The sequence below is a fragment of the Salmo salar genome, chromosome 10 (assembly GCF_965601325.2).
Source record: "Salmo salar chromosome 10, fSalSal1, whole genome shotgun sequence".
Taxonomy (NCBI): Eukaryota; Metazoa; Chordata; class Actinopteri; order Salmoniformes; family Salmonidae; genus Salmo; species Salmo salar.
Window position 1 is genome coordinate 90687203 of NC_138300.1, and position 27182 is coordinate 90714384.

General features: G+C 42.2%; 3 protein-coding genes across 4 annotated transcripts; all 3 read left to right on the forward strand.

Moving 5' to 3' along the window:
- The first annotated feature begins 4280 nt into the window (after positions 1-4280).
- Positions 4281-9927, forward strand: LOC106560816 (aspartate aminotransferase, mitochondrial). The gene is made up of 10 exons (XM_014124143.3): positions 4281-4481; positions 6040-6196; positions 6392-6520; positions 6614-6673; positions 7021-7182; positions 7310-7414; positions 7527-7677; positions 7797-7962; positions 8052-8202; positions 8350-9927. Exons 1-10 carry the CDS (start codon positions 4402-4404, stop codon positions 8470-8472), a joined length of 1284 nt encoding a protein of 427 aa, XP_013979618.1. The 5' UTR covers positions 4281-4401; the 3' UTR covers positions 8473-9927.
- Positions 9928-15439: 5512 nt separating this feature from the next.
- si:dkey-12e7.4 (SDR family oxidoreductase) lies at positions 15440-19189 on the forward strand. Of its 2 annotated transcripts, none has more exons than XM_014124141.3 (6): positions 15440-15676; positions 17720-17771; positions 17865-18052; positions 18153-18311; positions 18423-18533; positions 18706-19189. In XM_014124141.3, the coding sequence occupies exons 1-6, from the start codon at positions 15461-15463 to the stop codon at positions 18817-18819; spliced, it is 840 nt and encodes a 279-aa protein (XP_013979616.1). In that variant the 5' UTR covers positions 15440-15460; the 3' UTR covers positions 18820-19189. The 2 variants fall into 2 exon arrangements, with proteins under 2 accessions (XP_013979616.1, XP_013979617.1); XM_014124142.3 differs by lacking the exon at positions 15440-15676 and adding an exon at positions 15730-16076.
- Positions 19190-19488: 299 nt separating this feature from the next.
- LOC106560814 (synaptotagmin 1) lies at positions 19489-23479 on the forward strand. Its single transcript, XM_014124140.3, has 7 exons — positions 19489-19999; positions 20376-20631; positions 20815-20894; positions 21327-21737; positions 21819-21938; positions 22035-22146; positions 22242-23479. The coding sequence occupies exons 2-7, from the start codon at positions 20481-20483 to the stop codon at positions 22547-22549; spliced, it is 1182 nt and encodes a 393-aa protein (XP_013979615.1). The 5' UTR covers positions 19489-19999; positions 20376-20480; the 3' UTR covers positions 22550-23479.
- Positions 23480-27182: the final 3703 nt, after the last annotated feature.

Here is a 27182-nt window from a genome sequence, read left to right on the forward strand (position 1 = left end):
AATAATCTCTCTCTGCACATCACTGTAGATGGCCCTCCCTATGAGAAATACAAACAAGTTTCAATTGGTACATTTCATGATGGTTTAAAATAATGAAATATTTACAGATGTAGAGGGAAGAGGCAAGCTGGTAGACAGACGCAGGCAATGCCCAATTAAAACAAAACCATATTGAGAAAAGATTGAGGCCTGGCCCATTTAATCACTGAACCGACACAGGAGAACTAACAAACTGTAAATTAAGTCAATCGTTTTATTTTTACACTGCCAACATGCCATCAGTACATAACAGAGGCATTTCTAAGCATCCCACTGCAACTTTGATGACTGCACATAGGCAAACCCAGTCTTTGTCCTAAGGGACTATGCTCCCACATACCCATAATGCAATGTCATGCAATATGTGGGGAAGACTTAGGCCATCCCAACACATGCAAATGTAGGATGTTAATTTGGTAACTCTTTCGTTTCTGAGAATTTTCCTGCAGCGCAGAAAATGCAGATGAGCTGCATGATTTACATAAATTCACTGAAAACCCACATTAGCACACTGTTATATTAACAGTATTGCACTTTTGATGTAGCCTACTTTTGGCCAGCTAATATCCTAACTACCGATCAAGAAATAATATGGTTTAAACCCCTCAAACTCAAACCTGGGACTGATTTAAACCTGGGACACCAGGTGGGTCCAATTAATTATCAGGTCGAACAGAAAACCAGCAGGCTCCGGACCTCTTAGAATAGAGTGGAATATCCCTAGTTTAAACGTTCAAATCCTGTTGCTGCAGGATTATTTTGCTGTGACAATATAGTTCAAATTAAGATCCTATATATGTAACTGCTTGTGTGTTAAGATACAATATCCCAAATAATAATGGTGCCCAACAAAGGCAATAAGGAAATCCAATTATATCAAAGGAATAGCCTACCACTGTCAACACATTCAGTATATTCTCTCAACATAGATTATGTTTACACATTCATTGTGGTATCAGGGCTTTTCCATGGCTATTCCTACTAAGATCCATTTAATTTTCCACACAGATCATAGATGACAAAATTAAAATGGCTTCCATGTCCTAGGGAACCTACAAGCCTTTACAACAGACTTGCTGTTTGAATCAGTGAGGAGAAGCAGACTAAGAAGAGAGAAGACATGAGAGGAATTTGTGAGAGTGATGGTGAGATAGAATTACAGATGGGAGACGAAAGGGCAAGGCTTCTCAGAGTAAGAGGTACAATCACTCTTGCTACACCAACCTTAACTCACACATCACGTTTGGTATACACAGCAGAATGCACCTCCTGCCTGCAATTTGCATGCCTTCCTGCATGCAAATTGAATCTGCAATGTCATCACTCAGGCATAAAAAAAGTCCTCCAAAAAATCTCTGGCTTCCCTGTGGCTCAGTTGGTAGAGCATGATGTTTGCAACGCCAGCATGGTGTGTGCAACGCCAGGGTTGTGGGTTTGATTCCCACGGGGGGCCAGTACAAAAAAAAGAATGCATGAAATGTATGCACTCACTACTGTAAGTCGCTCTGGATAAGAGTGTCTGCTAAATGACTAAAATGTAAATCTCTTCCATTAATTGAGGGAATCTTTGCATTCACACACAACTATTTTATAGTTATAAACTATGCACTAATATTGCATCTAATATTCTTGAACATAAGGATTTATTTTTTGTAAAATGGGGTGAGAAAGCACTAAAAGACACTGTGCAAATACCAGACATGGTAAGATACAGTAATAATTTCCATGCATTGGTAGAAAACTTATTTTCAATGGTAACACTTTTAGTGAATGCATCCAACAAATAAAGCATTCCAGGTAAGGCTGTGCTTGATTTCCAGCGGGGCTGTGCTCTGTATAGCCTACTCAATCTTTGAACGTGAAATTTAATGAAAATAAAGAGATGATTATCAACTTATTTAAGATGTCAACATTTAAAGTAATTACACTGGGTGGGCTGATAAATAATAAATACAATAGCATAAAAAATATATATATTTGACTGTGAAATCTTCTGCATAGACCTTGTTTTTGATAAAGTACAATGATGTTGTTTTGCCTCCAAGTGGCCAATACTGTATATTACATGCTACTCCCAAACCTGCAGTGCACTCAGACTGCTTCTGCAACGTGGTCTCAGCATTTCGTATTATTCTGTACGTAAATCTGTGACACTCCTTTAGGGAAGGGAAGGGAAGGGAAGGGAAAGGGGATACCTAGCCAGTTGTACAACTGCATGCATTCAGCTGAAATTATGTTTGTGTTTGTGCATCATCCATGGTCTCAGAGCATTTTGTATTATTCTGCCTGTAAATCCTAGACACTTAATTTAGTATGACATTAACATTTCATATGTTATGTATGAATTTGTTGATGTCCATCATCCATTTTGTATTATATTTTACATTTACATTTTAGTCATTTAGCAGACGCTCTTATCCAGAGCGACTTACAAATTGGTGCATTCACCTTATAATATCCAGTGGAACAACCACTTTACAATAGTGCATCTAAATCTTTTAAGGGGGGGGGTTAGAAGGATTACTTTATCCTATCCCAGGTATTCCTTGAAGAGGTGGGGTTTCAGGTGTCTCCGGAAGGTGGTGATTGACTCCGCTGTCCTGGCGTCGTGAGGGAGCTTGTTCCACCATTGGGGTGCCAGAGCAGCGAACAGTTTTGACTGGGCTGAGCGGGAACTGTGCTTCCTCAGAGGTAGGGAGGCGAGCAGGCCAGAGGTGGATGAACGGAGTTATATGTTACGAACTGCAATTCATACAATATGTTATGAATTTGCTAAAAGTACACTATGTTAGGAATGTACAAAACGTATGATATGTTACAAATTCCAAATTGTTGTGGCTAACGTTAGCTAAGTGGTTAGGTGGCTAACACTAATGCTAGCTAGCACTAAGGGTTAGGTGTTAAGGTTAGGGTTAAGGTTAGGAGTTAGTTAAAGGCTTAAGGTTTGGGTTAGGGGAAGGGTTAGCTAACATGCTAAGAAGTTGCAAAGTAGCTAAAGTTGTCTGTGATAAGATTCCAACATTAAATATTTGGACTGATAGACATTCACATTATACGCACACCTATCCAGCCCGACCAGCCACCTTATTTTTGTTTTTGCCTTCAGTAACCTTCTATACCTAGGTTTCCATCCAATTGGTGACAGATATTCATGCAAATATTCTAAAATCTGCATAAAAACATTTCCCCACCAGAGATGTGTTTCCATCAAATTGACTCATTAAATTCCCATGTACCAAATAAAAAACACAAGTTAAATGAGTTTCCATCGCATTTTCAACTGATGGTTTTCTCATGTAAAAAAAAACATTATATAGCATGTGTGCCCACTCTGGTTTTGGCATGAGTGCTCTAGCCAACAGCACTATCTGCATGTTGTTGGCTAGAGCACACATATAGCCTACATGATGAGATTATTATGGACAAAAGAGCTAGATTATTTGTATTTTTCAAAAAGCACCCAAGCATCGACTATCATGCCACCAGAATAAGACCCTCAATATTTATTGTAAAGGAGCATCAAGCTCATCACCTTGCACTTTCACCACCTGTGAAGTTCATCATATTTTATTTCATCTGTAGCCTAATGGTGCTTTCAACAACTGGAAACTCTGAACATTTTTTGTTTGAATCATGAACTAACTCAGTAATCTTCACGTCAGAAAGCCGGAGCTCTAGAAAGAGGCATGAGATCCCGCCATGGAGTTCCGAGTTGGATGACCTTTCAAAACAAATTTACCTGTCAAAGTTCTTTTTTTGTCGAGTTCCCAGTTGTTTTGAATGCGCTGAAGTTGGAAGTCAGAGATTTTCCAGTTCCAGGTTCACAGTTCTCAGTTGTTTTGAACATGGCATAATGCATGCTTTCCAGATGAGTTGTAGTCGGAGGACCACACAACATGTCATCACATGACTCCAAGTTTACTTTGATATGATGGTTATTATATAAATATTTGTGCATAAAATGTTTCCACCAACATTTCTCGCATAATTAATTTTACAGACACAAAAAGATCCCACATTATGTAGAGTATTTTGTTTTGTCCACAGTTTACCGAAGATGTTCTATTTCCATCAGGCCTGTCAATACATGTTTTATCCGACAAGTACTTTACTCACATAAAAAGGTTAAATTGAATCCTGGACTGTATTATTTAACCATACCAAACGTAACATACAAACATACATCAGACTAATTTGAATTTCCCGGATTTACGTTTACTATATTACGTCTAGTCTATGAGACCAGTCTGCGCTGCCGAGCATGTGGGGGTGTGCTGGTTTTGACAGCTACTTCAACTAGCTAGTCCAGTGTGGTAGAACTCAGGAGACAGCTTTCCGTGCGTGTCGTCTCGAGTATCAGCAATGGCCCTGTTGAAATCTAGCAAGATCATTTCTACCGTCGGGGTTCACCCTCCATTGGGTGTCTTCTCCATTCGTGCCAGGTAAATAATCTGCTCTTAGAGTAACGTTACTGCTTTATTGTTGTTTTATTGACTAGTCAGCCGGCCAGCTAGGCTGACAACAATAGATAGACAACTAGTGCAGAGCTAGCAAGCATACTAGTTCTAGCTAGCTAGTAGACGACCCTTTGACTTTCCCCTCAAAGGGAGCAGGCTACTGTAGCTGGCCAACTCAAGACATACGAACAGCTAGCATGTTAGCTAGCTAGCTAGTTTTCACAGCCATGTCCATGTAGTTATCATCTACCTTGCCAATGTTATAGCGGATTTCATTATGCCTTGTGAGGCTGGTTGGCTATTTGCAACCTCACAACAAACCAAGGTTGTCCAGTGACTGGATAAATTTAAAGGTAACGTTGTCAAGGTAACTAGGATCCAGTGATGTGTTTTAGCAGGTAACGTTAAGTGGTTAGCTGATAGCCATACATTTACATTACATTTAAGTCATTTAGCAGACGCTCTTATCCAGAGCGACTTACAAAATGGTGCATTCACCTTATGATATCCAGTGGAACAACCACTTTACAATAGTGCATCTAAATATTTTAAGGGGGGGGGGGGGGGGGGGGTTAGAAGGATTACTTTATCCTATCCCAGGTATTCCTTGAAGAGGTGGGGTTTCAGGTGTCTCCGGAAGGTGGTGATTGACTCCGCTGTCCTGGCGTCGTGAGGGAGCTTGTTCCACCATTGGGGTGCCAGAGCAGCGAACAGTTTTGACTGGGCTGAGCGGGAACTGTGCTTCCTCAGAGGTAGGGGGGCCAGCAGGCCAGAGGTGGATGAACGCAGTGCCCTTGTTTGGGTGTAGGGCCTGATCAGAGCCTGAAGGTATGGAGGTGCCGTTCCCTTCACAGCTCCGTAGGCAATCACCATGGTCTTGTAGCGGATGCGAGCTTCAACTGGAAGCCAGTGGAGAGAGCGGAATACATACATGAAGTGTCAATACTTCATATTCTTTCTTATGATTATAGTAGAGTTGGCAAAAGAGCAAGAACTTGGAGGAGTTGAAACAGCCTTGTTAGCTTGCTACACGCAAAGATTTATATGACTGTGCTAAGGTCACAAAACGCTAGAAACTAGTTGGCTGGCCATCATAGCTAGTGATGTTCACCCTCCACGTGACTGGTCAAGCATGTTTCATTACTGCACTGCTGGTGACTGGCTGCCCACTAAAAGATAGCTAGCTAGGCCCATGAAATTAAGTTTAATTGACGCAATAAATGTTGTAGGCCTATGGGCAGAAATATTGCAGGATTACTGAATGTCATCCTTGCAACATTAGTGGTTGGTTGTTGATGCTGCCACACAGACTATCCAGTATGAGTATTCCTGTGTCAAAGCAGACTTCAGCCTAATCAAATTGAGATTATTAGGGGATTACCACCACCTAATTTGGATTGAATCCTCCTTAGTGCAAAGGTATCAGACAACTTAATTGGGTGTAAATCGAGTTGATGCAAGTCTGTGATTTACTGTCTGTGATATACTGTCTCTGTCTCTATCTTCTACTGGATGTCTCAATCTCCCTCCCTGACTGTTTCAGCTCATGGTGGTCTGAGGTGCAGATGGGTCCCCCTGACCCCATCCTGGGGGTGTCGGAGGCCTACAAGCGGGACACCAACCCCAAGAAGATTAACCTGGGTGTAGGAGCATACCGTGATGACCAGGGCAAGCCATATGTCCTCAGCTGTGTTCGCAAGGTGTGTTCAATCACTGCTTAATGTTTATGATAACGGATCTCATCATATCTATCATAACATGAGAAACTCCCAACTTTCACAAGAGACTATAAGTTAAACAGACATCAGCCTAGCTGTCTATAATCACCTTGACACTGAGAACAGACTTAACTAAAAACCTTGGCTTGGCTTGACTTTGACCCTGTGTATACTTAGGCTGAAGCTCAGATTGCTGCAAAGAAGCTGGACAAAGAATACCTGGCTATTGGCGGTCTGGGGGACTTTACCAAGGCATGCGCCAAGCTGGCTTTGGGAGCCGACAATGAGGTTATCAAGAGTGGCAAGGTAAGTCTTTCCTGGAACCTCAGACATCCTGATTCCACAGCACAGATTTAGAAGACTTCTTTTTACAGTTTGTTGTTTATTCCCTGTTCACAGAGCATCACTGTCCAAACTATTTCTGGAACTGGGTCTTTGAGAATCGGAGCCAACTTCCTGGTAAGAGCCCTGATCCTTTTGCCTTTTTACATATGGGTAGTTCCATGGTAACAGAGTGATGCTGAGACTCGGATTTTACACTTTTTAAAATGTATGTTAAACAAAAACCAATGATTGTAAAGTTAAACAAACCAGACAACTTTATGCACAAGGAATACTTTTAACAATTTCCACAGAAAATTATACAAACACATTTACTTGAAGAACATTGTAGATGCTACGTTTGGTAACAGAATGATGGTTTGTGGTAACAGAATGACGGCACAAACAGCAAACTTTGCATCTACACAGGCTTATTAATGAACGTCTCTTTTCCCCACTTTCTTCGTTCCGCCACCGTCTCTCAGTCCCGTTTCCATACAGAAGCCAGGGACGTGTACCTGCCCAAACCCTCCTGGGGGAACCATACACCCATCTTCAGAGACGCTGGGATGCAACTGAAGGCATACACCTACTATGACCCAAAGACCTGTGGCTTTGACTTCCAGGGAGCCCTGAATGACATCTCTGTAAGACATGGCACAGAAGCCTAATCTCCCCCTGCCAATGTGTACAGAAAGTACATTAAACTGATAGATAATTGTATGTCTATGTATTATAGATTTTTAAAAATTGTTATTGTTTCCTCTTATTCAGAAAATCCCTGAGAAGAGTGTCATAATGCTTCATGCCTGTGCCCACAACCCCACAGGAGTGGACCCTCGGCCAGAGCAGTGGAAGGAGATTGCTGACGTAGTGAAGGTTAACACAGCTGAATATAAAGTTCTCGGTAGCCCTCTGACACCTCATTCAATCTGGCAACCAGGCCAAAATAAATATATAACAAGTTCTATTATCATTTTCTTTATTCCAGAAAAGAAACCTCCTGGTGTTCTTTGACATGGCCTACCAGGGCTTTGCCAGTGGTGATATTGACCGTGATGCCTGGGCTGTGCGTTATTTCATTGAGCAAGGTCACAACATTGTGCTTTCTCAGTCTTTTGCTAAGAACATGGGTCTCTATGGTGAGTAATGATAATCACACTGGTCATGTTTGAGTATAATGTTGGGGGGGGGACCCAATTATTTTGTGTTTATTTAAGCTAAGCAACATACCTTGTGTGGTGGTGTGTTATGTCCTCAGGTGAGCGTGTTGGGGGCTTCACTGTTGTGTGTAAGGATGCTGAGGAGGCCAAGCGTGTGGAGTCCCAGCTGAAGATCCTCATTCGGCCCATCTACTCCAACCCTCCCATGAATGGGGCACGCATTGCTGCCACCATCCTCAATACACCAGACCTGTACAAAGAGTGGTGAGTAACAGTCATCCACAGTGTCATACTTCAATTGTCTCACAGCAATAAATATGGGCCCAGTTGAGTCATGACTGTTCTCTCTCTAGGCTTGGGGAGGTGCATGGTATGGCCAACCGCATCATCACAATGAGGGAGCTGTTGGTGGCCAACCTGAAGAAGGAGGGCTCCACTCGGAACTGGAAGCACGTCATCGACCAGATTGGCATGTTCTGCTTTACAGGGCTGAAGCCTGAACAGGTAGAGTAACTGTCTCTACACGGTCTTATACTATAGTATGTGATTTCCATCGGGTCACCTACTTGTAAAGGAATCATCAAATGAAACATTGACTATACTATAAGTATCAGATGAGTCATGAGTATAACTGTATTTCAACTTGTGCAGGTGGAGCGCCTTACGAAGGAGTTCTCCGTCTACATGACAAAGGATGGGCGTATCTCCATGGCTGGTGTCACCTCTGGCAACGTGGGTTACCTTGCACAAGGTATCCATGCAGTGACCAAGTGAGGTGGTCGACCAGGAGTCACACACCGTAGTCACCATCAGAGGACAGCGAGGGGCGGTAGAGTCAGATAAGAAAAATACGCCCTTATGAAAATCAACTCTCTCCTCAGCTTTCCTTTAGGGAAAGACTCAAAAGTAAGAAGATACCATAGGGTTATTTCTGTTGTCATTTTCTGTTGTCATTGTCTAGATATTGTATGTTGGACCATCTAACTAGGCTTTTAATTGTGAGTCCCCTGGAAAAATTGTGGGTTCCCTGGGGAAAGAAATCAAGGAACTCTTGAATCTTTTTGATCCCCCCTCAGACATCAAAATATCTTATAGATCACACTTCCCAATGAAAGCACAAGTTTAGAATCGTGTCTATATTGCAGCAAGTCCTCTCACTTAGTTTGAACACACCCTGTCTCCAAAAGAACTGTGCTCAACTGTTGGTTGTTACATGAAACACCAAAGTAATAAGGATTAAGACAATTATTTCAGGTAATTGTATTGAAATATGCGTCTCTGAATTATTAATGATTAACTTAAAGTATCTTTCAAAAAGATATCAGGTGCTGAAAAACTTTGTCAGTGGAACCCTGCCTAGGTAATTCTGGTGGAGTTATGGCACTTGTCTTATGAGGGATGATATGGGCTGCATGGAGTCAACGATTGTGATTATCAACTGGCCACAATGTGTGCTAAGGATACAATTCTGCTGTTGTAATTTATTGTAACGGATGACCACCATCTACCAATCAACTGCCACATCTCACACTAATGCTGTACCATATAATTTAATAGAACTATGTTTATCTATGGGCTGTACACAGTATACTGTTTTGACTCAATTTCAGGAGCATGATGTGAGTTTTGCTGCTTGCACATTGCCTTGTACACATGCCCCCTCATGTGCTTCACCTTCATTGAAAGTCAAATGTATTGCACCTTAAGATTGCCCTCTGACTTTGAGTGGTGTACATTTCTGATGGGCCATGGAAAGCAGAGTCCAGCCAACCTCTAACACAGACTTGCCCTCAAGCCAACCACTATCTTAGGGTTTTTACTTTGTGGTGTGAAAGATTACTGGTGGGTTCCACCTTGTAGATTATGGACTGCAGGGCCCCAAACATTCTAAAGCATGTCAGAAGTTTTACCCTTTCAGTTACCTGCTCTGTTGACGTTGCAGATCTCTGGCCCCATGTGGTCCCAGGAGTGGGAACTCCTTTCTTTTGGTGGAGGCATCTGCTTGTTCTTATTAGACACAGATTTTTAACTAGTGGAACGGTCATCTCTTTCAATGTCACTATTCAAATTAATCTGATGTTCTTTTGAATGGTACTCAATTCTCTGAAATAATCTGATCATGATTTGTGTACTGTAATCTTCTGAGTTTCTCAGATTTGAGTCAGCTTCATTTCATTATTTATGTCTGACCAGTGTTATTGTCACTAAAATAAAGATGGTTGCACAGTTTGTAAATGTCAGTTTCTTAATTTTGAGCAATTACTCAAGCATTAAAAATGTCAACTGTGTATTAGTAAAAAGATCGGTAAGGCAGCGGGGAAAGGATAAAGTGCAAAAATTGTTTTAATTCAAGAAAGGCCTAGAATTTACCGAGATATGGACACTCCTCTTCAGTGCTTGCAGAACACTGTAAACGTTAGGTAGAAATACCTTGAGTAGGGTTGCAAAGGGAGGGTATTTTACTGGTAACTTTCAAAGTTTACTAGTAAACTACCAGAATTTTATGAAATTTATCACAAGCTCTAGTGGCCTTTTTGGATAGTTCAGATTATCACATGTCTGTAATTATCTCTGGCCCACTGTGGCCCATAGAGATAGAGAACTCTAGTGCCCAAAAGCTTATTTTATAATGGGCAGCACCATTGACGACTTTAACCATTTTGAAGTAGTAAACTGGGTGGGACTTCCTATGCGTTAAGGAAGGCTCACATAATTCCATACAGATCAGCAAATGAATTATACTCATGAGGAAACATTCTATGACTGCAGGTGGCAGTAAACCGGCAAACTTTGCTTTATACCTGTTCAAACAACACACTAGATGGCAGTGTGCACCCTTTCAGTTTGTTTGCCAACTCAGAAGTAGTAGAAGAAGAAAATGTACTACTTAAAAATGGAGGGCTCAATGGCGACAGAAGGGGAAACACAGACAAGTCACAGGGGCTACAAAGCTGAAGCATCCATTTACGTTTTCTCCATTTTTGCTGTTTAGGGGTGCAAGGTAAAATTGAGGAGGAGAACAGAGGAGGCATTTCATAACGGAAATATGCAAATACTTGCTACAACGCGCCAATAGGATCTCACTAGCTTGTGCTTGGCTTTGCCCACCTCCTTGCTGGTTCTGCCGAATATTCTTAATTTGCTCCCAGTGTAAACGACACAGATGAACAATCTTGGGTTAGTTATACATATCTTCAGTGCTGCGCAGATGCCATAATGGGACAGACACAATGATGCGATGTCTATCTAAGTCTACGGTGTGGCCCTATTACATATAAAAATAGATCAAATCATTAAATAAGATGATTTTAAAATAAAAAATAGAATTGACAAAGCTATAAAGGGTTTCAGCATGACATAACCCTTATATTTTTTACACACTTGTATTTATTTTACTAGCTATATCATGTCTGTTGTAAATGTTTTGGCGCTAAACTGGTAGCAGCTGTGAAAAAGTCAATAGTTGAAGAGGTGCAGAGTTAATTAAAAAAAATAATAGTACAACAAAAATGTTGACATACAAACTCTTCCTCGACGATGCAGTGTTCAATATCAAATTTAGTAAATAAAACATCCAGAATAGGACCTTTAATTAAAAAAACACGGCATCAATACTAGGTCCGATTTTTTTTAAACACACGAGAAATAAAACACAAGAATATACACTATGTACAAGGTCAGTACCAGTACCATATCAATGTGCAGGGATATAGTGGTAGTTGAGGTAAATATGTACTTGTAGGCAGTGTAAAAGTGACTGGGCAGAAGAATAAATACAAATAATAAATAGTAGCAGCAGAGTAAGTGGTGAATGTGTGTGAGTGTGCATAGACTCAGTGTAGATAGTTTGTAGGTGGGCAGCCAATGATTAGCTACTCAGCAGTCTTATTGCTTGGAGATAGTAGCGGTCTCGGAGCTCTAGAAACCAATTTCAAATCAAATTCAATTATATTAGTCACATGTGCCGAATGCAACAGGTGTAGACCTTACAGTGAAATGCTTACTTACAAGCCCCTAACCAACAATGCAGTTAAAAAATACGAATAAGAATAAGAAATAAAAGTAACAAGTAGTTAAAGAGCAGCAGTAAAATAAGAATACCGAGACTATATACAGGGGGTACCGGTACAGAGTTAATGTGCGGGGGCACCGGTTAGTTAAGGTAATATGTACATGTAGGTAGAGTTATTAAAGTGACTATGAATAGATAATAACAGAGAGTAGCAGCGGCGTAAAAGGGGGGCATGCAAATAGTCTGAGTAGCCATTTGATAAGATGTTCAGGAGTCTTATGGCTTGTGGTTAGAAGCTGTTTAGAAGCCTCTTGGACCTAGACTTGGCACTCCGGTACCGCTTGCCGTGTGGTAGCAGAGAGAACAGTCTATGACTAGGGTGGCTGGACAATTTTTAGGGCCTTCCTCTGACACTGCCTGGTATAGAGGTCCTGGATGGCAGAAAGCTTGGCCCCAGTGATGTACTGGGCCATACGCACTACCCTCTGTAGTGACTTGCGGTCAGAGGCTGAGCAGTTGCCATACCAGGCAGTGATGCAATCAGTCAGGATGCTCTCGGTGGCGCAACTGTAGAACCTTTTGAGGATCTGAGGACCCATGTCAAATATTTTCAGTCTCCTGAGGGGGAATAGGTTTTGTCATGCCCTCTTCATGACTGTCTTGGTGTGCTTGGACCATGTTAGTTTGTTGGTGATGTGGACACCAAGGAAATTGAAGTCCTCAACCTGCTCCACTACAGCCCTGTCAATGAGAATGGGGGCGTTCTCGGTCCTCCTTTTCCTGTAGTCCACAATCATCTCCTTTGTCTTGATCACGTTGGGAGAGAGGTTGTTGTCCTGGCACCACACGGCCAGGTCTCTGACCTCCTCCCTATAGACTGTCTCGTTGTTGTCGGTGATCAGGCCTACCACTATTGTGTCATCGGCAAATGTAATGATGTTGTTGGAGTGGTGCCTGGCCGTGCAGTCATACGTGAACAGGGAGTACAGGAGGGGACTGAGCACGCACCCCTGAGGGGCCCCTCTGTTGGGGATCAGCGTGGTGGATGTGTTGTTACCTACCCTTATCAGCTGGCGGCGGCCCGTCAGGAAGTCCAGGATCCAGTTGCAGAGGGAGGTGTTTCGTCCCAGGATCCTTAGCTTATTGATGAGCTTTGAGGGCACTATGGTGTTGAACGCTGAGCTGTAGTCAATGAATAGCATTCTCACATAGGTGTTCCTTGTGCCCAGGTGGGCAAGGGCAGTGTGTCGTGCAACAGAGATTGCATCATCTGTGGATCTGTTGGGGCGGTATGCAAATTAGGTGGGTCTAAGGTTTCTGGGATAATGGTGTTGATGTTAGCCATGACCAGCCTTTCAAAGCACTTCATGGTGACAGACGGGTCGGGTCGGTAGTTATTTAGGCAGGTTACCTTAGTGTTCTTGGGCACAGGGACTATGGTGGTCTACTTAAAACATGTTGGTATTACAGATTCGGACAGGAAGAGGTTGAAAATGTCAGTGAAGACACTTGCCAGTTGGTCAGCGCATGCTCGCAGTACACGTCCTGGTAATCCGTCTGGCCCTGCGGCCTTGTGAATGTTGACCTGTTTAAAGGTCTTACTCACATCAGCTGCAGAGAGTGTGATCACACAGTCATCCAGAACAGCTGGTGCTCTCATGCATGTTTCAGTGTTATTTGCCTCGAAGCGAGCATTGAAGTAGTTTAGCTTGCCTGGTAGGCTCGTGTCACTGGGCAGCTCTTGGCTGTGCTTTCATTTGTAGTCTGTAATGGTTTGCAAGCCCTGCTACATCCGATGGGCGTCGGAGACGGTGTAGGACGATTCGATCTTAGTCCTGTATTGACACTTTGCCTGTTTGATGGTTATTCGGAGGTCATAGCGTGATTTCTTATAAACTTCCGGGTTAGAGTCCCGCTCCTTGAAAGTGGCAGCTCTAGCCTTTAGCTCAGTGGGGATGTTGCCTGTAATCCATGGCTTCTGGTTGGGGTATGTACGTACAGTCACTGTGGGGACAACGTCATCGATGCACTTATTGATGAAGCCAATGACTGATGTGGTGTACTCCTCAATGCCATAGGAAGAATCCACGAACATATTCCAGTCTGTGCTAGCAAAAAATTCCTGTAGCTTAGCATCTGCTGCATTAGACCACTTTTTTATTGACCAAGTCACTGGTGCTTCCTGCTTTCATATTTGCTTGTAAGCAAGAATCAGGAGGATAGAATTTTGGTCAGATTTGCCAAATGGAGGGCGAGGGAGAGCTTTGTACCATCTCTGTATGTGGAGTAAAGGTGGTCTAGAGTTTTTTCCCCTCTGGTTGCACATTTAACATGCTGATAGAAATTTGGTAAAACAGATTTAAGTTTCCCTGCATTAAAGTCCCCGGCCACTAGGAGTGCCGCGTCTGGATGAGTGGTTTCCTGTTTGCTTATGGCGGAATACATCTCATTGAGTGTGGTCTTAGTGCTCGCATCGGTTTGTGGTGGTATGTAGACAGCTACGAAAAATACAGATGAAAACTCGCTAGGTAGATAGTGTGGTCTACAGCTTATCATGAGATACTCTTCCTCAGGCTAGCAAAACTTTGAGATTTCCTTAGATATTGTGTACCAGCTGTTGTTTACATATATGCATAGGCCGCCACCCCTTGTCTTACCAGACGCCGCTGTTATATCCTACCGATACAGCGTAAATCAATCAAATGTATTTATAAGCCCTTCTTACATCAGCTGATGTCACAAAGTGCTGTACAGAAACCCAGCCTAAAACCCCAAACAGCAAGCAATGCAGGTGTAGAAGCATGGCCAGCTGTATGTTGATAATACATTTACATTTTTTTTTTACATTTTAGTCATTTAGCAGACGCTCTTATCCAGAGCGACTTACAAATAATGTCGTCGTTCAGCCACGACTCCGTGAAGCATAAGATATTACAGTTTTTAATGTCATGTTGGTAGTTGGACTGATGTTATTTTATAGTTTGATGTCTTCACCATTATTCTACAATGTACAAAATAGTAAAAATAAAGAAAAACCCTGGAATGAGTAGGTGTGTCCAAATTTTTGACTTGTACTGTATATATTAGGCCTACCCTACTAATTGTAGGCTACCCTAATTTAATTTAATAGCTTTATAGGCCTAGTAATATTTTTTTACTAAATGATTACACACGTTACATTTATTTTCCTAATGTGCTATAATAGGCCTAAAATGTATTCATTGCAAGACAGAGAGGCACAGAGGCAGCTAAAAGCACTTTCCATTAAAGGTCCAATGCAGCCGTTTTTATTTCAATATCAAATCCTTTCTGCTTAACAAATGAAACAAAGCACCTAACTGTGATGTTTTCAAATAAAGTAGTCAAAATAAACAAAAACAGCTTCTTAGCAAATAGCAATTTCTCAAGCAAGAATTGTGTTAGGACTGTCTAGGAGTGGTCTGAGTGGGGAGGGGAAAACTGGAAGCTATCTGTTATTGGCACAGAGGTTTGGAACTCTCTTTCTTATTGGTCTTTTAACTAATTTGATGTCACCAGGCAGGGCGAAACTCCATCCCACCAAAACAGACTGAAATTTCAGGTCTTTTCAAACAGCTCTTACACTAAAAGTACATTATCATAATTTTGACAATTTCACAGTTTTAGTCCAACCTCAGTGTGGAAATATATAAAACACAGGAAATTACGTTTATGACTGCACTGGGCCTTTAAATCATGTGACTAGGCTAAGCCACTTCAGTAAGTCATGGTATGATTACTCACTACATTAGATACGAAGAAATAGCCCACAACCAATCCAAATTTCTCATAATAACCATGAGTAGCGCTTTTAAAAATTGCCGAACGGTAATGGTGACAGGAGCCAGCCGAGGCCTCGGTCTGCGAGTAGTGGAAAGTCTGGTGGCAGGGAGCTCTGATCCGGATAAGATTATTATTGCCACGGCCAGAAACCCGAGCGGGGCCCAGGTAAATAAACACATGCGAAAATGTTATACGTCTTGTGCTGTGTTTTGAGCGTATCCTAGGCTACAGTATTGTAACGACCCTGGGTTTATAAGCGCGGAAATCGACTTTGCTGTTTCATTACATTGGTGTCAGAAGTGATCGGACCTTGCATCCACGACAGTGCCTGTGCTTGGCTGGTGAGCGAGTTCCTGTAAGACGTAGAGTCGCAAGCTAGCGTGAGGACGCGCTCTTTGAAAGGAGGGAGTAGTGTAACGACCCTGGGTCGATAAGCACGGAAATCGACTTTGCTGCACGAGCGTGCTTTTGCGGCACAGTCGATAGCGCGATGGACTTCGGAGCTAGAAGATTGAGGGTTCGAGACCTGCTCCCTGCCTGTTTCATTACAGTATTCTTTATTGGGGTTGGTGGATGTTTATCTATTTATTTATTTCACCTTTATTTAACCAGGTAGACTAGTTGAGAACAAGTTCTAATTTGCAACTGCGACCTGGCCAAGAATAAAGCAAAGCAGTTCGACACATACAACAACACAGAATTACACATGGAATAAACAAACATATAATCAATAATACAATAGAAAAATCTATATACAGCATGTGCAAATGAGGTAGGATGAGAGAGGTAAGACAATAAATAGGCCATGGTGGCGAAGTAATTACAATATAGAAATTAAACACTGGAATGGTAGGATGTGCAGAAGATGAATGTGCAAGTAGAGATACGGGGGTGCAAAGGAGCAAGATAAATAAATAAATACTGTATGGGGATGAGGTAGATTGAATGGGCTATTTACAGATGAGCTATGTGCAGTGATCTGTGAGCTGGTGCTTAAAGCTAGTGAGGGAGGTAAGAGTCTCCAGCTTCAGTGATTTTTGCAGTTTCTTCCAGTCATTGGCAGCAAAGAACTGGAAGGAGAGGCGGCCAAAGGAAGAATTGGCTTTGGGGGTGACCAGTGAGATATACCTGCTGGGGCAGGTGCTACGGGTGGGTGCTGCTATGGTGACCAGTGAGCTGAGATAAGGTGGGGCTTTACCTAGCAGAGACTTGTAGATGACCTGGAGCCAGTGGGTTTGGCGACGAGTATGAAGCAGGGCCAGCCAACGAGAGCATACAGGTCGCAGTGGTGGGTAGTATATGGGGCTTTGGTGACAAAACGGATGGCACTGTGATAGACTGCATCCAATTCGTTGAGTAGAGTGGTCGAGGATCGGTAGGATGGTCAGTTTTACGAGGGTATGTCATGTCATGTAAGGACTGTCATATAGGCCATTTGCATATTCTCAATATTTTTTTACATGTTGATGTAGGCTAACATTTGCTCATACATTCTCAAACAGCCCAATTTGTATTCGTACAATATGTTACAAATTTGCCAAACGTACGATATGTTCCAAATTCCAATTTGTTGTGGCTAACATTAGCTAGGCTAGGGGTAAGGGGTTATGGTTAGGCTTAAAGTAATGCGAACATCTTGCAACCCAAAGGTTGCGTGTTCGAATCTTATCACGGACTACTTTTGCATTTTAGCTAAGCAGCAACTACTTACTACTTTTGATCTACTTTGGACCTACTTAGCATGTTAGCTAACCCTTCCCCTAACCCTTTAACTTAACTCCTAACCATAACCTTAACCCCTAACCTCCAGCCTAGCCAACGTTAGCCACCTAGCTAGGGTTAAGGTTAAAGGGTTAAGGTTAGGGAAGGGTTAGCTAACATACTAAGTAAGGTTAAAGGGTTATGGCTAAGGGAATGGTTAGCTAACATGCTAAGTAGTTGCAAAGTAGCAAAAGTGGTCCGTGATGAGATTCGAACAAGCAAACTTTGGGTTGTTAGACAATCTTATACACCTACCCATCCACCCTTCTGTGTTTTTTCCTTAAGTAACGATCTGTCTTATGTAACCAAACCAAACGTAACATATCATACTAATTTCAGTGTCCCAGATTTACTATTTTATGTCTAGTCTATGTCACTGGTGAATGCCGATCTGCACACCTGTCATGTGCAATGTAGTTGTGTGAAATAATCCTCTGTGTTTTGCAGGAACTGCAGAAACTAGCTGAAAGACATCCAAACATCCATATAATAACACTTGGTAAGAATAATTAAATCAATAACTTTTGTATGCATGATATAATGCTATATAAAAAATCATATTGTTTTCTTACTGACTTTGCCTCCTCTCCAGATGTTGTCAGTCAGGAGAGCATAGAGAAAGCTGCACAAGACGTTGACCTGCTTGTTCAGGAGCTGGGCCTCAATTGTCTAATCAACAATGCTGGAATCAATGTTGTCGCCAATTTTGAGACAGTCACGGCTGAGAAGATGTTGGAGAACTTCCACACCAACTCTGTGGCCCCCCTTATGATCACTAAGGTTTCATTTGTTAATTTTTATCTTTGCATAAACAAAAATGCATGATAGTCCACCTGCATGAGAGAAATAGAAATGTTCTCACATTCTGTATCTCTGCCAGGCTCTCCTACCCCTGCTGAAGAGGGCAGCTGCCAAAGGCACGGGGATGGGCATCCATAGAGCTGCGGTCATCAACATGACTTCCTTGTTAGGGTCAGTCGAGCTCAACTGGGGTGACCGGGCCAAGAACTTCAAGTGGTATCCTTACAGAACATCCAAGGTATTCATTGGTCATTTGACAACCTGATAAATGTGGACAGGTGTCAAGCAGATATAAGACAGACTAAGGTAAGTGACATGGCTCTGACAACAAGTTATTGTGTATTGACAGAGTGCTCTGAACATGGTGACCCGATGCATGGCAGTGGATCTGGAGGCTGATGGCATCCTGTGCATGGGCCTCCATCCTGGCTGGGTACGCACTGACATGGGCGGACCAGAGGTAAGCCTCTATTCTCTTCTCAGCAGAGAGAACATAATGCACACTGCATCACAATATCTGTCCCTACATCCATACTCGTTTATTTTAGTAATAGCCCCATGAGAATAAATAGTTGTTTTTTTAGGGAAACATTGATAATGAATAATCTTTATAATTTCCCCTTTGCCTCCAGGCACCTTTGAGTCCAGAGGAGAGCATATCTTCTGTGTTGTCAGTAATTGGTGGATTGACTGAAAAGGATCATGGGTCATTTCTACACTACACCGGGGAGCCACTACCCTGGTGATTGGAATATCACCATGGATGATTTTATAAGTTGTTGGTTTGCATATGTTTATGCTTTGACTATGCAAAGTTCAATGTACTACCTAGATAGCAGTTATGCATGAAAAAATGCATCATGTAATGTTCTATATGACATTAAGTTTTATTCGCTGTAACACTGACACTGTATGCCTAGCCTATGTTATTAAAACGAGGCAAGTTAATTGTTCAGTAGGCCTATGTGCAACAGGTTGAAGTGGCAAGGAAGCAAATAGTGGACAGTCTTTTGTTTGTCATTGAAGGAAGTTGTTCTTTCAGCTTAGGATAAGTATCTTCCCAGACATCTTTGTAAACCTCTAAGAGGATATTAAATGATATTGTTTAATTTCCGAGCAGTGAGTGTTCTGGCACTTCCTTAAGTTATTATGAAGAAATATCCCACTGTTAAGTCTGAAAGGATAATGAATGTTACTGCTCTCTTTTCCAATGAAACTTTTGGTGTTAGCAATAGTAACGAAGAGAATTTATTTGTGTCTTTAGAAAATATAGTAACATGCAGTATCCTGGAAAATAACATTTATCCTCTGTTATTTCCCCTATTACGCATAGTAGGAGTTTGTCTGATGGTAGCTGAAATAAAAGTTGTGCACAAAAGTGTTGAGAAATGAGGAACAAGGAAGTGGGTGTATATTTTAAAAACCTTCTCTTCCAAATGTTAGGAATGCTTTTTCTTTGCTCTAGTTATCTCAGAGAGCTGCATGTCTCTGCACAAAACAAACACTATTAAGACATTTTCAATTCAGAAGTCAATTATATATGATCACTTAAACATCAAAACACTACTAGGTGACTGCAGAAACAATTCAACCCTGTTTTATGTGCATACTATCTTATTCATCTGTTGGCTATTTGGGTACTACATGTGATAAACCTCACCTAGCTGTTGCTTTGCAAATCGTGCTGGTGGAACAATGAGCCAGAGAGGAATAGCTTCAAATGTCAAGGCTGCTTTTGGAGGAAGTGAATAAGACAAGCCAGTCTTGGACCATCATTAGAAACTGATCAGACCTGTTTAACCATGTGGTGGATAGTCAGGTGCTGTAATGATCAGTGAGTCAGTCCGCCAGAGAACGAATGTATGGTAATGTAAACACACAGATGACAGTGAATAGAAGAGAGGGACAGACAGGCTGTGTCATAAGGTATTCATTCTTATTTCACAAATATCACATTCTGTTTAGTCTTTTATAATTGTACATCTCTCAGATTATGTTTGCCAGAGTGTGTCACTGTATTTCTATCAAGCAATTGTAAAGAATGGACAGAATACAGTGAATAAGGATTAAGGATATTGGTGACTTCGTATTTACACTTGTAAATAATGTGTAATAACATGCTATTGGGGAGCCACTTGCTTTGAAATATATCTTTAGTTTACTTCTCTAATTTAAACTGAATAAAAATATAAATACAACATGCAGCAATTTCAAAGATTTTACTGGGTTACAGTTCATATAAATCAGTGAATTGAAATGCATTCATTAGGCCCTAATCTATGGCGTTCTCATAATTGGGCAGGAGTGCAGCCATGGACCCACCCACTTGGCAACCTGGCCCAGCCAATCAGAAATAGTTTTTCCCGACAAAAGGGCTTTATTACAGACAGAAAAACTCCTTGCCACCATGGACCTGTCCATTGGGGACCTACATATGCCCTTCACTGAAGAGGTCAAGTACTGTATCCTGGGAATCTCTGCAACCCTCTTCCTGATTGCTCTGAGCATTCTGGTGTGGCAATTATACCGATACCGCTCATATGCTCCAAGGAAACCTCGTAAGTTAACTAAAACTAATCTAAGTTATCAGTTGGCTTTTGGTCAAACCATATAGGTCAAACACCAATATACAGTAGAATTAGATTGAGTAATAATTCAAGTACTAAACATTCTGTATAGCAAACTCCTACATTTTTGGGATAAGACTTTGGCTCATGCTGCTATAATTCTATTCACTGCAGTTGATGAGTTACTTTCATCTGATGGCAAGCCAGCAAAGTCTGGAGTCTTCCACACAGAAACCCAGAGGCCTAATTTTAAGGTAAGAGCTCTCTATTACTTGTAACCATTCATTCCTTTCCTTACTCACAAGGAACGCTCTCCCATTTCATTTGTCTACATTGCTATCACTGACACATTGAGAAACAAGCTTCTACTAATATCTGTGTGTATCTTTCCACCCATGTTGTTCTTGGATGCATGTAAATCAAACAGAGGGCATATTTCAGTGAGCTGTGGTTTAGAGAGTTTTCTCTCAGTGTTGCCTACCATAGTCAGTTTTCACACATTGTAATATACAGTGAGAGATAGAGTTCACAAACTAGGGTTAGTCATGTGAATTAGCTTGGGACTGTAGCATTTTTGTGAAATAACCCTACAGTCTACAACAACAAATGAATGCAGTGCATTTACATTTCAAAAACTCACTCTTAAACACACTGAAACAGATAGTAGGACCATATCTGTTCCCCAGGTGGAGAAGCTCCATGAAGAGGCACGGAGGTTGAGCAATTGCCTGTCCATGGGCAGCCATGTGGAGTTGCCCAGCCTGGAGGACCAGCAGGAAGAAGTGATGGTGCAGGGCTCCCTGCGCTTCTCCCTCTACTATGACCAGCTGCAGTCCAGGCTGGTGGTCACCCTTCTGGAAGCCTGGGGTCTGCCGGTGAGGGACTTCAGCCGCAGTGTGGACCCCTTTGTGAGGGTCCGGCTGCTATGGGCCGGGCAGGAGAAGGAGAAGGAGGAGCAGTCCTCTCCTTCACTGCAGTGTGTGCTCCATGAGTGGCAGTCCCATTTGGTGAAGGACAGCAGCAGCCCAACGTTTGGGGACCAGTTCTCCTGCTCTCTGGAGGAGGATGATGTCCCTCACATCACCATCAGGTTTGAGGTACATAACTGAGAGAATTATTTGAATTACATTGACAAGCTAATTAGATCAGATTACAACATATTTTCCTCTTTTCCGCAGGTTAAAGACTTTGATAAATTCTCCAGGCATAGGATCCTGGGAGAGGTCAGAGTTCATCTGTGCGATATGGAAATCTCATACCCTCTTGAAGTCCTCAAGGACCTACAGGCACCACAGAAGGTGGGTGATACACTATCTGGATCTATGTGTAAAAAATTATATCCAGCCTGTCTGTGTACTGTCTTGACTTCAGTAATACATTATTTTAATTTCCAGGACCTGGTTGGAGAGGTGCTTCTCTTTATGAAGTACCTCCCCACCCTCCAGAGGCTAGAGGTTGGTCTGCTGAAAATCAGGGCACCACCTCAGCCAAGTAAAGAAAATCAGGGTAAATGCCACTTTTCTTGTGTGATAAACTCATTATTGAGCTGAAGTTGCATACTGTTGCATTGTAGATAAAGGTTCTGTTGACTCTGTTCACAGCACTGTATGCCAAGATCAGTGTCCTCTGCAACCAGTTCAAGCTACGGCACCAGAAGTCCACTGTTAAGACCTGGTGGAAAGTGACCGTCTTCAACGAAGTCATGATGTTCACGCTGCCAGACCCACAGATCAGGGAGTGCTGCATTGTGGTCTCTGTGTACGAGATCCCTGCAGCCAAGAAGTCATCCAAACGCCTGTTTGGCCAGGTCACCTTTGGAAAGGGAAAGAGCTCAGAGGATGAACACTGGAGTTTGATGATGCGATCAATTCGTCAGCCAATAGCAAAGTGGCATCAGCTGTTAATCTGATCAGCTGCCAGTCCACCTACTTTGACTATGTTCTTGTGATGCACAGCATATTGGAAATGTGTGGAGGACCAGCATTACAAGGGATTTACACTGACATTTCGTTTTTCAAGCTATTTCTCACAACTGATATCACCTATCTATGAAATATAGACTACTATATTGAAATTGTGTGGATAAATAATACATTCCAGCTGCTCACCTGATATGAGCAGTGCCTGATCACCTGTGAATAATAGAAGTATTACCAGTAGGCTAAGTATTTAACGTTGCGCTGCACCCACCCTTTTAGGAACACTAGAGGCTACTTATACTCAGTAGTTCATTTCTTGACGAAATCTATGGGCAAAGAGGTTGAGTAAAAACATTCACATATTTATACAATCTCGGCTCTGAAGTCGGACTCCCACGAGCAGTTTAGGCACTTTCAAGGTACTTCAATTTCTTCTAGAAAATTGGTGCAGACAGTGGCGTCATGCCCATAGGGGGCATCTTGTTTTTTTAAGATGTTAAATTAATTTCTAAACTAAATTTCAAGCCCACATTTTATCATAATTATTTATAAAAAGATCTGTCAGCTGTATTTTGTGGAGGGAACACACTGACTGGACCAGGCAAAGAATACCCCCCATTCTCCCTGGTAAGTGGTTCCTTCCAAGTGGTTCCTTCCAAGCAAAAAGATGCCTAGGCAGGATGCTAGATAGTGCATGCAGTATCGTCAGTGGAGGGGAGACTCACTGGGCATAGACATCAATTCACGTTGAAACAACGTTGATTCACCCAGTGTGCCCAGTGGAGAGAGAGTAGAGTGACACACACAGCGTTTGATTTGATTTTAGCTGCCAGTGATGGGCAGGAAGTATCTTTGTAAATTATTTGATCAAGCTATGTAACCTATTGATGCCTTCTTGATGAATAAATAAAACAAAACTGTTTTGTTTCTCTGTAATACTAGCCACCTAACAATTTGATGAAGTTGGCTTTAGATATCCAGCTAGATTGGGAACCTATCTCCCAACCTCATAACTAACTACCAAGCTATTTCAAGCTATCAATCAAGTTAGAGTAGCTTGTCTAACTATCTTAGCTAAGATAAACTATGCAGAAAATATAGGCGTGTTTCACGTGTTAGAAAAATGCAAAATTCTCAGGTGTTTGAAAAATGCAAAAACAGAAGAGTTGTCTGAGTTCAGACCGCAACCCCAAAACATGTGCTTTCCCAATCACAAAATGAAACTACAAAACCTCTCCCAACACTGTGAGCTGTTGATGTGAGATTAGTGGTCAACTTGCATCTCACCCTCTCAAGGCCATTCACAGGCGGTGCCCACCCCTTTTCCAGGCCAATGTGCTGTTAGCTCTTGCTAGCTGCCACCCCCCTGCCTACTACCTCCTAATGTGAACAAGCAGAGGCTTGAGAAAATAAACTTAGAGACCTTGAGATGGAAGGGACTTACAGCCATGCCTTTAGAGGGGCTGCAGTCTACAGGCAATTACTGTCCAGTGTCCACACTCCTAATGAAGTACAGCTCTCAGGGGTTATGCAGGTCAGTGACCTGCCGCAGCGGGAGGATTCTGTCTATTCTACTAAGGGTTTTGCACAGTGGAATGCACAATATGCACACAGCCATAATGCTTTTTAAAACTTCTTAAATGTAACTAAATGTAATTGTAAGTGTAATCCACGTAATCCCCCAAAGTAATTATTTATCATGAGACGGACATAAACAATAACTAGTAATGCTGCATACTCCAAGAAAGGTTACAATTATTTTTATAAATTGCTGAGGTTTAGGCACCTTTGAGGACAAGCTCAACTACACAGCACAAATATGAGGAAAATATGAAAAGGAAGGCCGAACATGCCCCCATTCACATTGACGGGGCTGTAGTGGAGCGGGTCGAGAGTTTCAAGTTCCTTGGTGTCCACATCATCTACAAACGATCATGGTTCAAACATACCAAGACAGTCGTGGAGAGGGCACAACACCTTCTCCCCCTCAGGAGACTGAAAAGATTTGGCATGGGTCCCCAGATCCTCAAAAAGTTCTACAGTGGCACCATCGAGAGCATCCTAACTGGTTGTATCACTGCCTGGTATGGCAACTGCTCGACATCCCCCCCTTTAATTTTACACTCGCTGTTTATTATGCATAGTCACTTTACCCCTACCTACATGTACAAATTACCTCGACTAAACTGTACCCCCGCACATTGACTCGGTACTGGTACCCCCTGTACATAGCCTCTGTATTGTTATTTTAGTGTGTTACTTTTTAATTTTTTACTTTAGTTTGTTTAGTAAATATTTTCTTAACTCTATTTCTTGAACTGCATTGTTGGTTAGAGGCTTGTAAGTAAGCATTTCACGGTAAGGTCTACACCTGTTGTATTCAGCACATGTGACAAATACAATTTGATTATATGATGTATTTCCTATTCAACAAAACTATATGAATAAGGCTTGAAATGACATTTTTTCTAAATCAATTAATACAACTATAAGATTTCACCTTCCTTATAACTGTAGAACACATTTGAATATTTAGTGTTAGAGAAAATGTGCATATTTTCTAAAGGTCTCTCTTGATCAAACGTCTCCCCCATCTCACAGAGCTCTAGCTTAGCTTCCTGAACTCATTTGTCTATGACAAACAGAAAGTGTTATTTGCTTTAAATCTATAAATTATTTTTAGATTAGCCTACTAGCTATAAATCAATCTCTGAAAGTGCTTCACCAACAAAACCACTCTCCTACTGCGGATTCCAAACATATGCCTTATTCATCCCATCTTCCAGTGGTGTCAGACTTCACGTCCTGCTTCATTCAGTCAGTAGAGACACTCCTGTGTCCATTAGAATAAGGGCTACTGCTCTATGCAAGCCATTTCAATCAACGGTGTCCACAGATCGGTCGGAACTGTTACCAGAACCATAGGGGACTTTAAATCAAATAGGTTTTAAGTGGACCTGCAGCTCTACATTTCATCGTTCCCTTCCCTAGGAATAATGAAAAGTTACTCTCATAATGTTGATTGATTCAGACTGCAGCGATACAGAATATCTGTCTCAAAATAGTAAACATAATTATGTTACGTCATTGTCATCAGCTGCTCTGCCATTTTGTTTATTGCTCCGCGTGAAATTAGAAGTAAACATTTAGTCACCGCTGTTAAGCCCTTTCCTCGTTGGATCGCCAACACTAAATACAGTTGAGGACTTCGCTTCACCTGTGGCCTCCTCTATCATGTTCAATAGAAATGTATTTTTTCTTTATACTGAACACAAATATAAACTCTCATGTTTCATGAGCTGAAATAAAATATCCCAGCAATGTTCCATACACACAAAAAACATATTTCTCTCAAATTCTGTGAACAAATTTGTTTACATCCACTAAAAATACAAATTATTGTCACGGTTGTCGTAGGGTAGAGACCAAGACGCAGCGGGAAAATATATACTCATCTTTTTATTTGGTGAAGAAGGAAAACACAATAAACGTATACAAAACACAAACGAACTGGACAGTCTTGTCAGGCACACAGCTAAACAAGCACAATCTCCCACAAAAACAAACTCCTAATTATAGGACCCTCAGAGGCAACAATAACCAGCTGCCTCCAATTGAAGGTCCAACCCCAATTAACTAAACATAGAAATACAAAAAACTAGATATAACTATACTAACAGAACAATGACTAACAGAACAATGACTAACAGAACAATGACTAACAGAACAATGACTAACAGAACAATGACTAACAAGCCCCGGACTAATAAATCAAATACCCCTCTATATAAACACATACACAAAACACACCCTGAACCACATCCTGACCAAACTACAATAACAAATAACCCCTATACTGGTCAGGAGGTGCAGACCCCGGATGCGCCACACAAATAACCAAAAATAACCCCCAAAACAAAACAAAAATCCCAAAACTAAAGGGAGGGTGGCTGCCGTCACCGACGGCTCCTGTGCTACACCCCCCCCCCCCCAAACCTCCTACAGTGGAGGTGGCTTAGGCTCAGGCCTTAATCCCCTACCTGACCAAACCACCCCCACTGCATACCTTTGCCAGAGGCCAGTCACTGAGAACCCTGGACTGTGCTCTGGGAGCTCTGGACTGTAGGGCGTCTCACTCGGTGCCGGACACTCTGGACGAGGTACTGTTGCCGGACACTCTGGACGAGGTACTGTTGCCGGACACTCTGGACGAGGTACTGTTGCCGGACACTCTGGACGAGGTACTGTTGCCGGACACTCTGGACGAGGTACTGTTGCCGGACACTCTGGAAGCCTAATGCGTGGGGCTGGTAGTGGAGGTACCAGACTGGGGACACGCACCTCAGGGCTAGTGCGGGGAGCAGGAACAGGACAAGTTGGACTGGGCTGACGCACTGGAAGCCTGGTGCTGGTTTAGGAGACGCCAGACTACACACCTCAGGGTCAGCACGAGAAGCAGGAACTGGATATACCGGGCCATGGGTAAGTACTGGACGTCTGGAGCGCACCTCTTGCACAACCCATCCTGGCTGGAGGGAAATAGCAGCCCTGCACAAGCGGACTGCTGGTACAGGGCGAACTGGGCTGTGCAGAGGCCTGATGGTTGCCGTGCGTAGAGCAGGC

Bases quoted from the DNA above. Each gene is read 5' to 3' on its own strand.
- LOC106560816 (XM_014124143.3), top strand. From the start codon at position 4,402: ATGGCCCTGTTGAAATCTAGCAAGATCATTTCTACCGTCGGGGTTCAC. The intron at 4,482-6,039 runs GTAAATAATCTG...TGACTGTTTCAG, and splicing joins GTCTTCTCCATTCGTGCCAG to CTCATGGTGGTCTGAGGTGC. The intron at 8,203-8,349 runs GTAGAGTAACTG...CAACTTGTGCAG, and splicing joins CAGGGCTGAAGCCTGAACAG to GTGGAGCGCCTTACGAAGGA.
- si:dkey-12e7.4 (XM_014124141.3), top strand. From the start codon at position 15,461: ATGATTACTCACTACATTAGATACGAAGAAATAGCCCACAACCAATCC. The intron at 18,053-18,152 runs GTTTCATTTGTT...TATCTCTGCCAG, and splicing joins CCCCCCTTATGATCACTAAG to GCTCTCCTACCCCTGCTGAA. The intron at 18,312-18,422 runs GTATTCATTGGT...GTGTATTGACAG, and splicing joins ATCCTTACAGAACATCCAAG to AGTGCTCTGAACATGGTGAC.
- LOC106560814 (XM_014124140.3), top strand. From the start codon at position 20,481: ATGGACCTGTCCATTGGGGACCTACATATGCCCTTCACTGAAGAGGTC. The intron at 21,738-21,818 runs GTACATAACTGA...TCTTTTCCGCAG, and splicing joins ACATCACCATCAGGTTTGAG to GTTAAAGACTTTGATAAATT. The intron at 22,147-22,241 runs GTAAATGCCACT...CTCTGTTCACAG, and splicing joins GCCAAGTAAAGAAAATCAGG to CACTGTATGCCAAGATCAGT.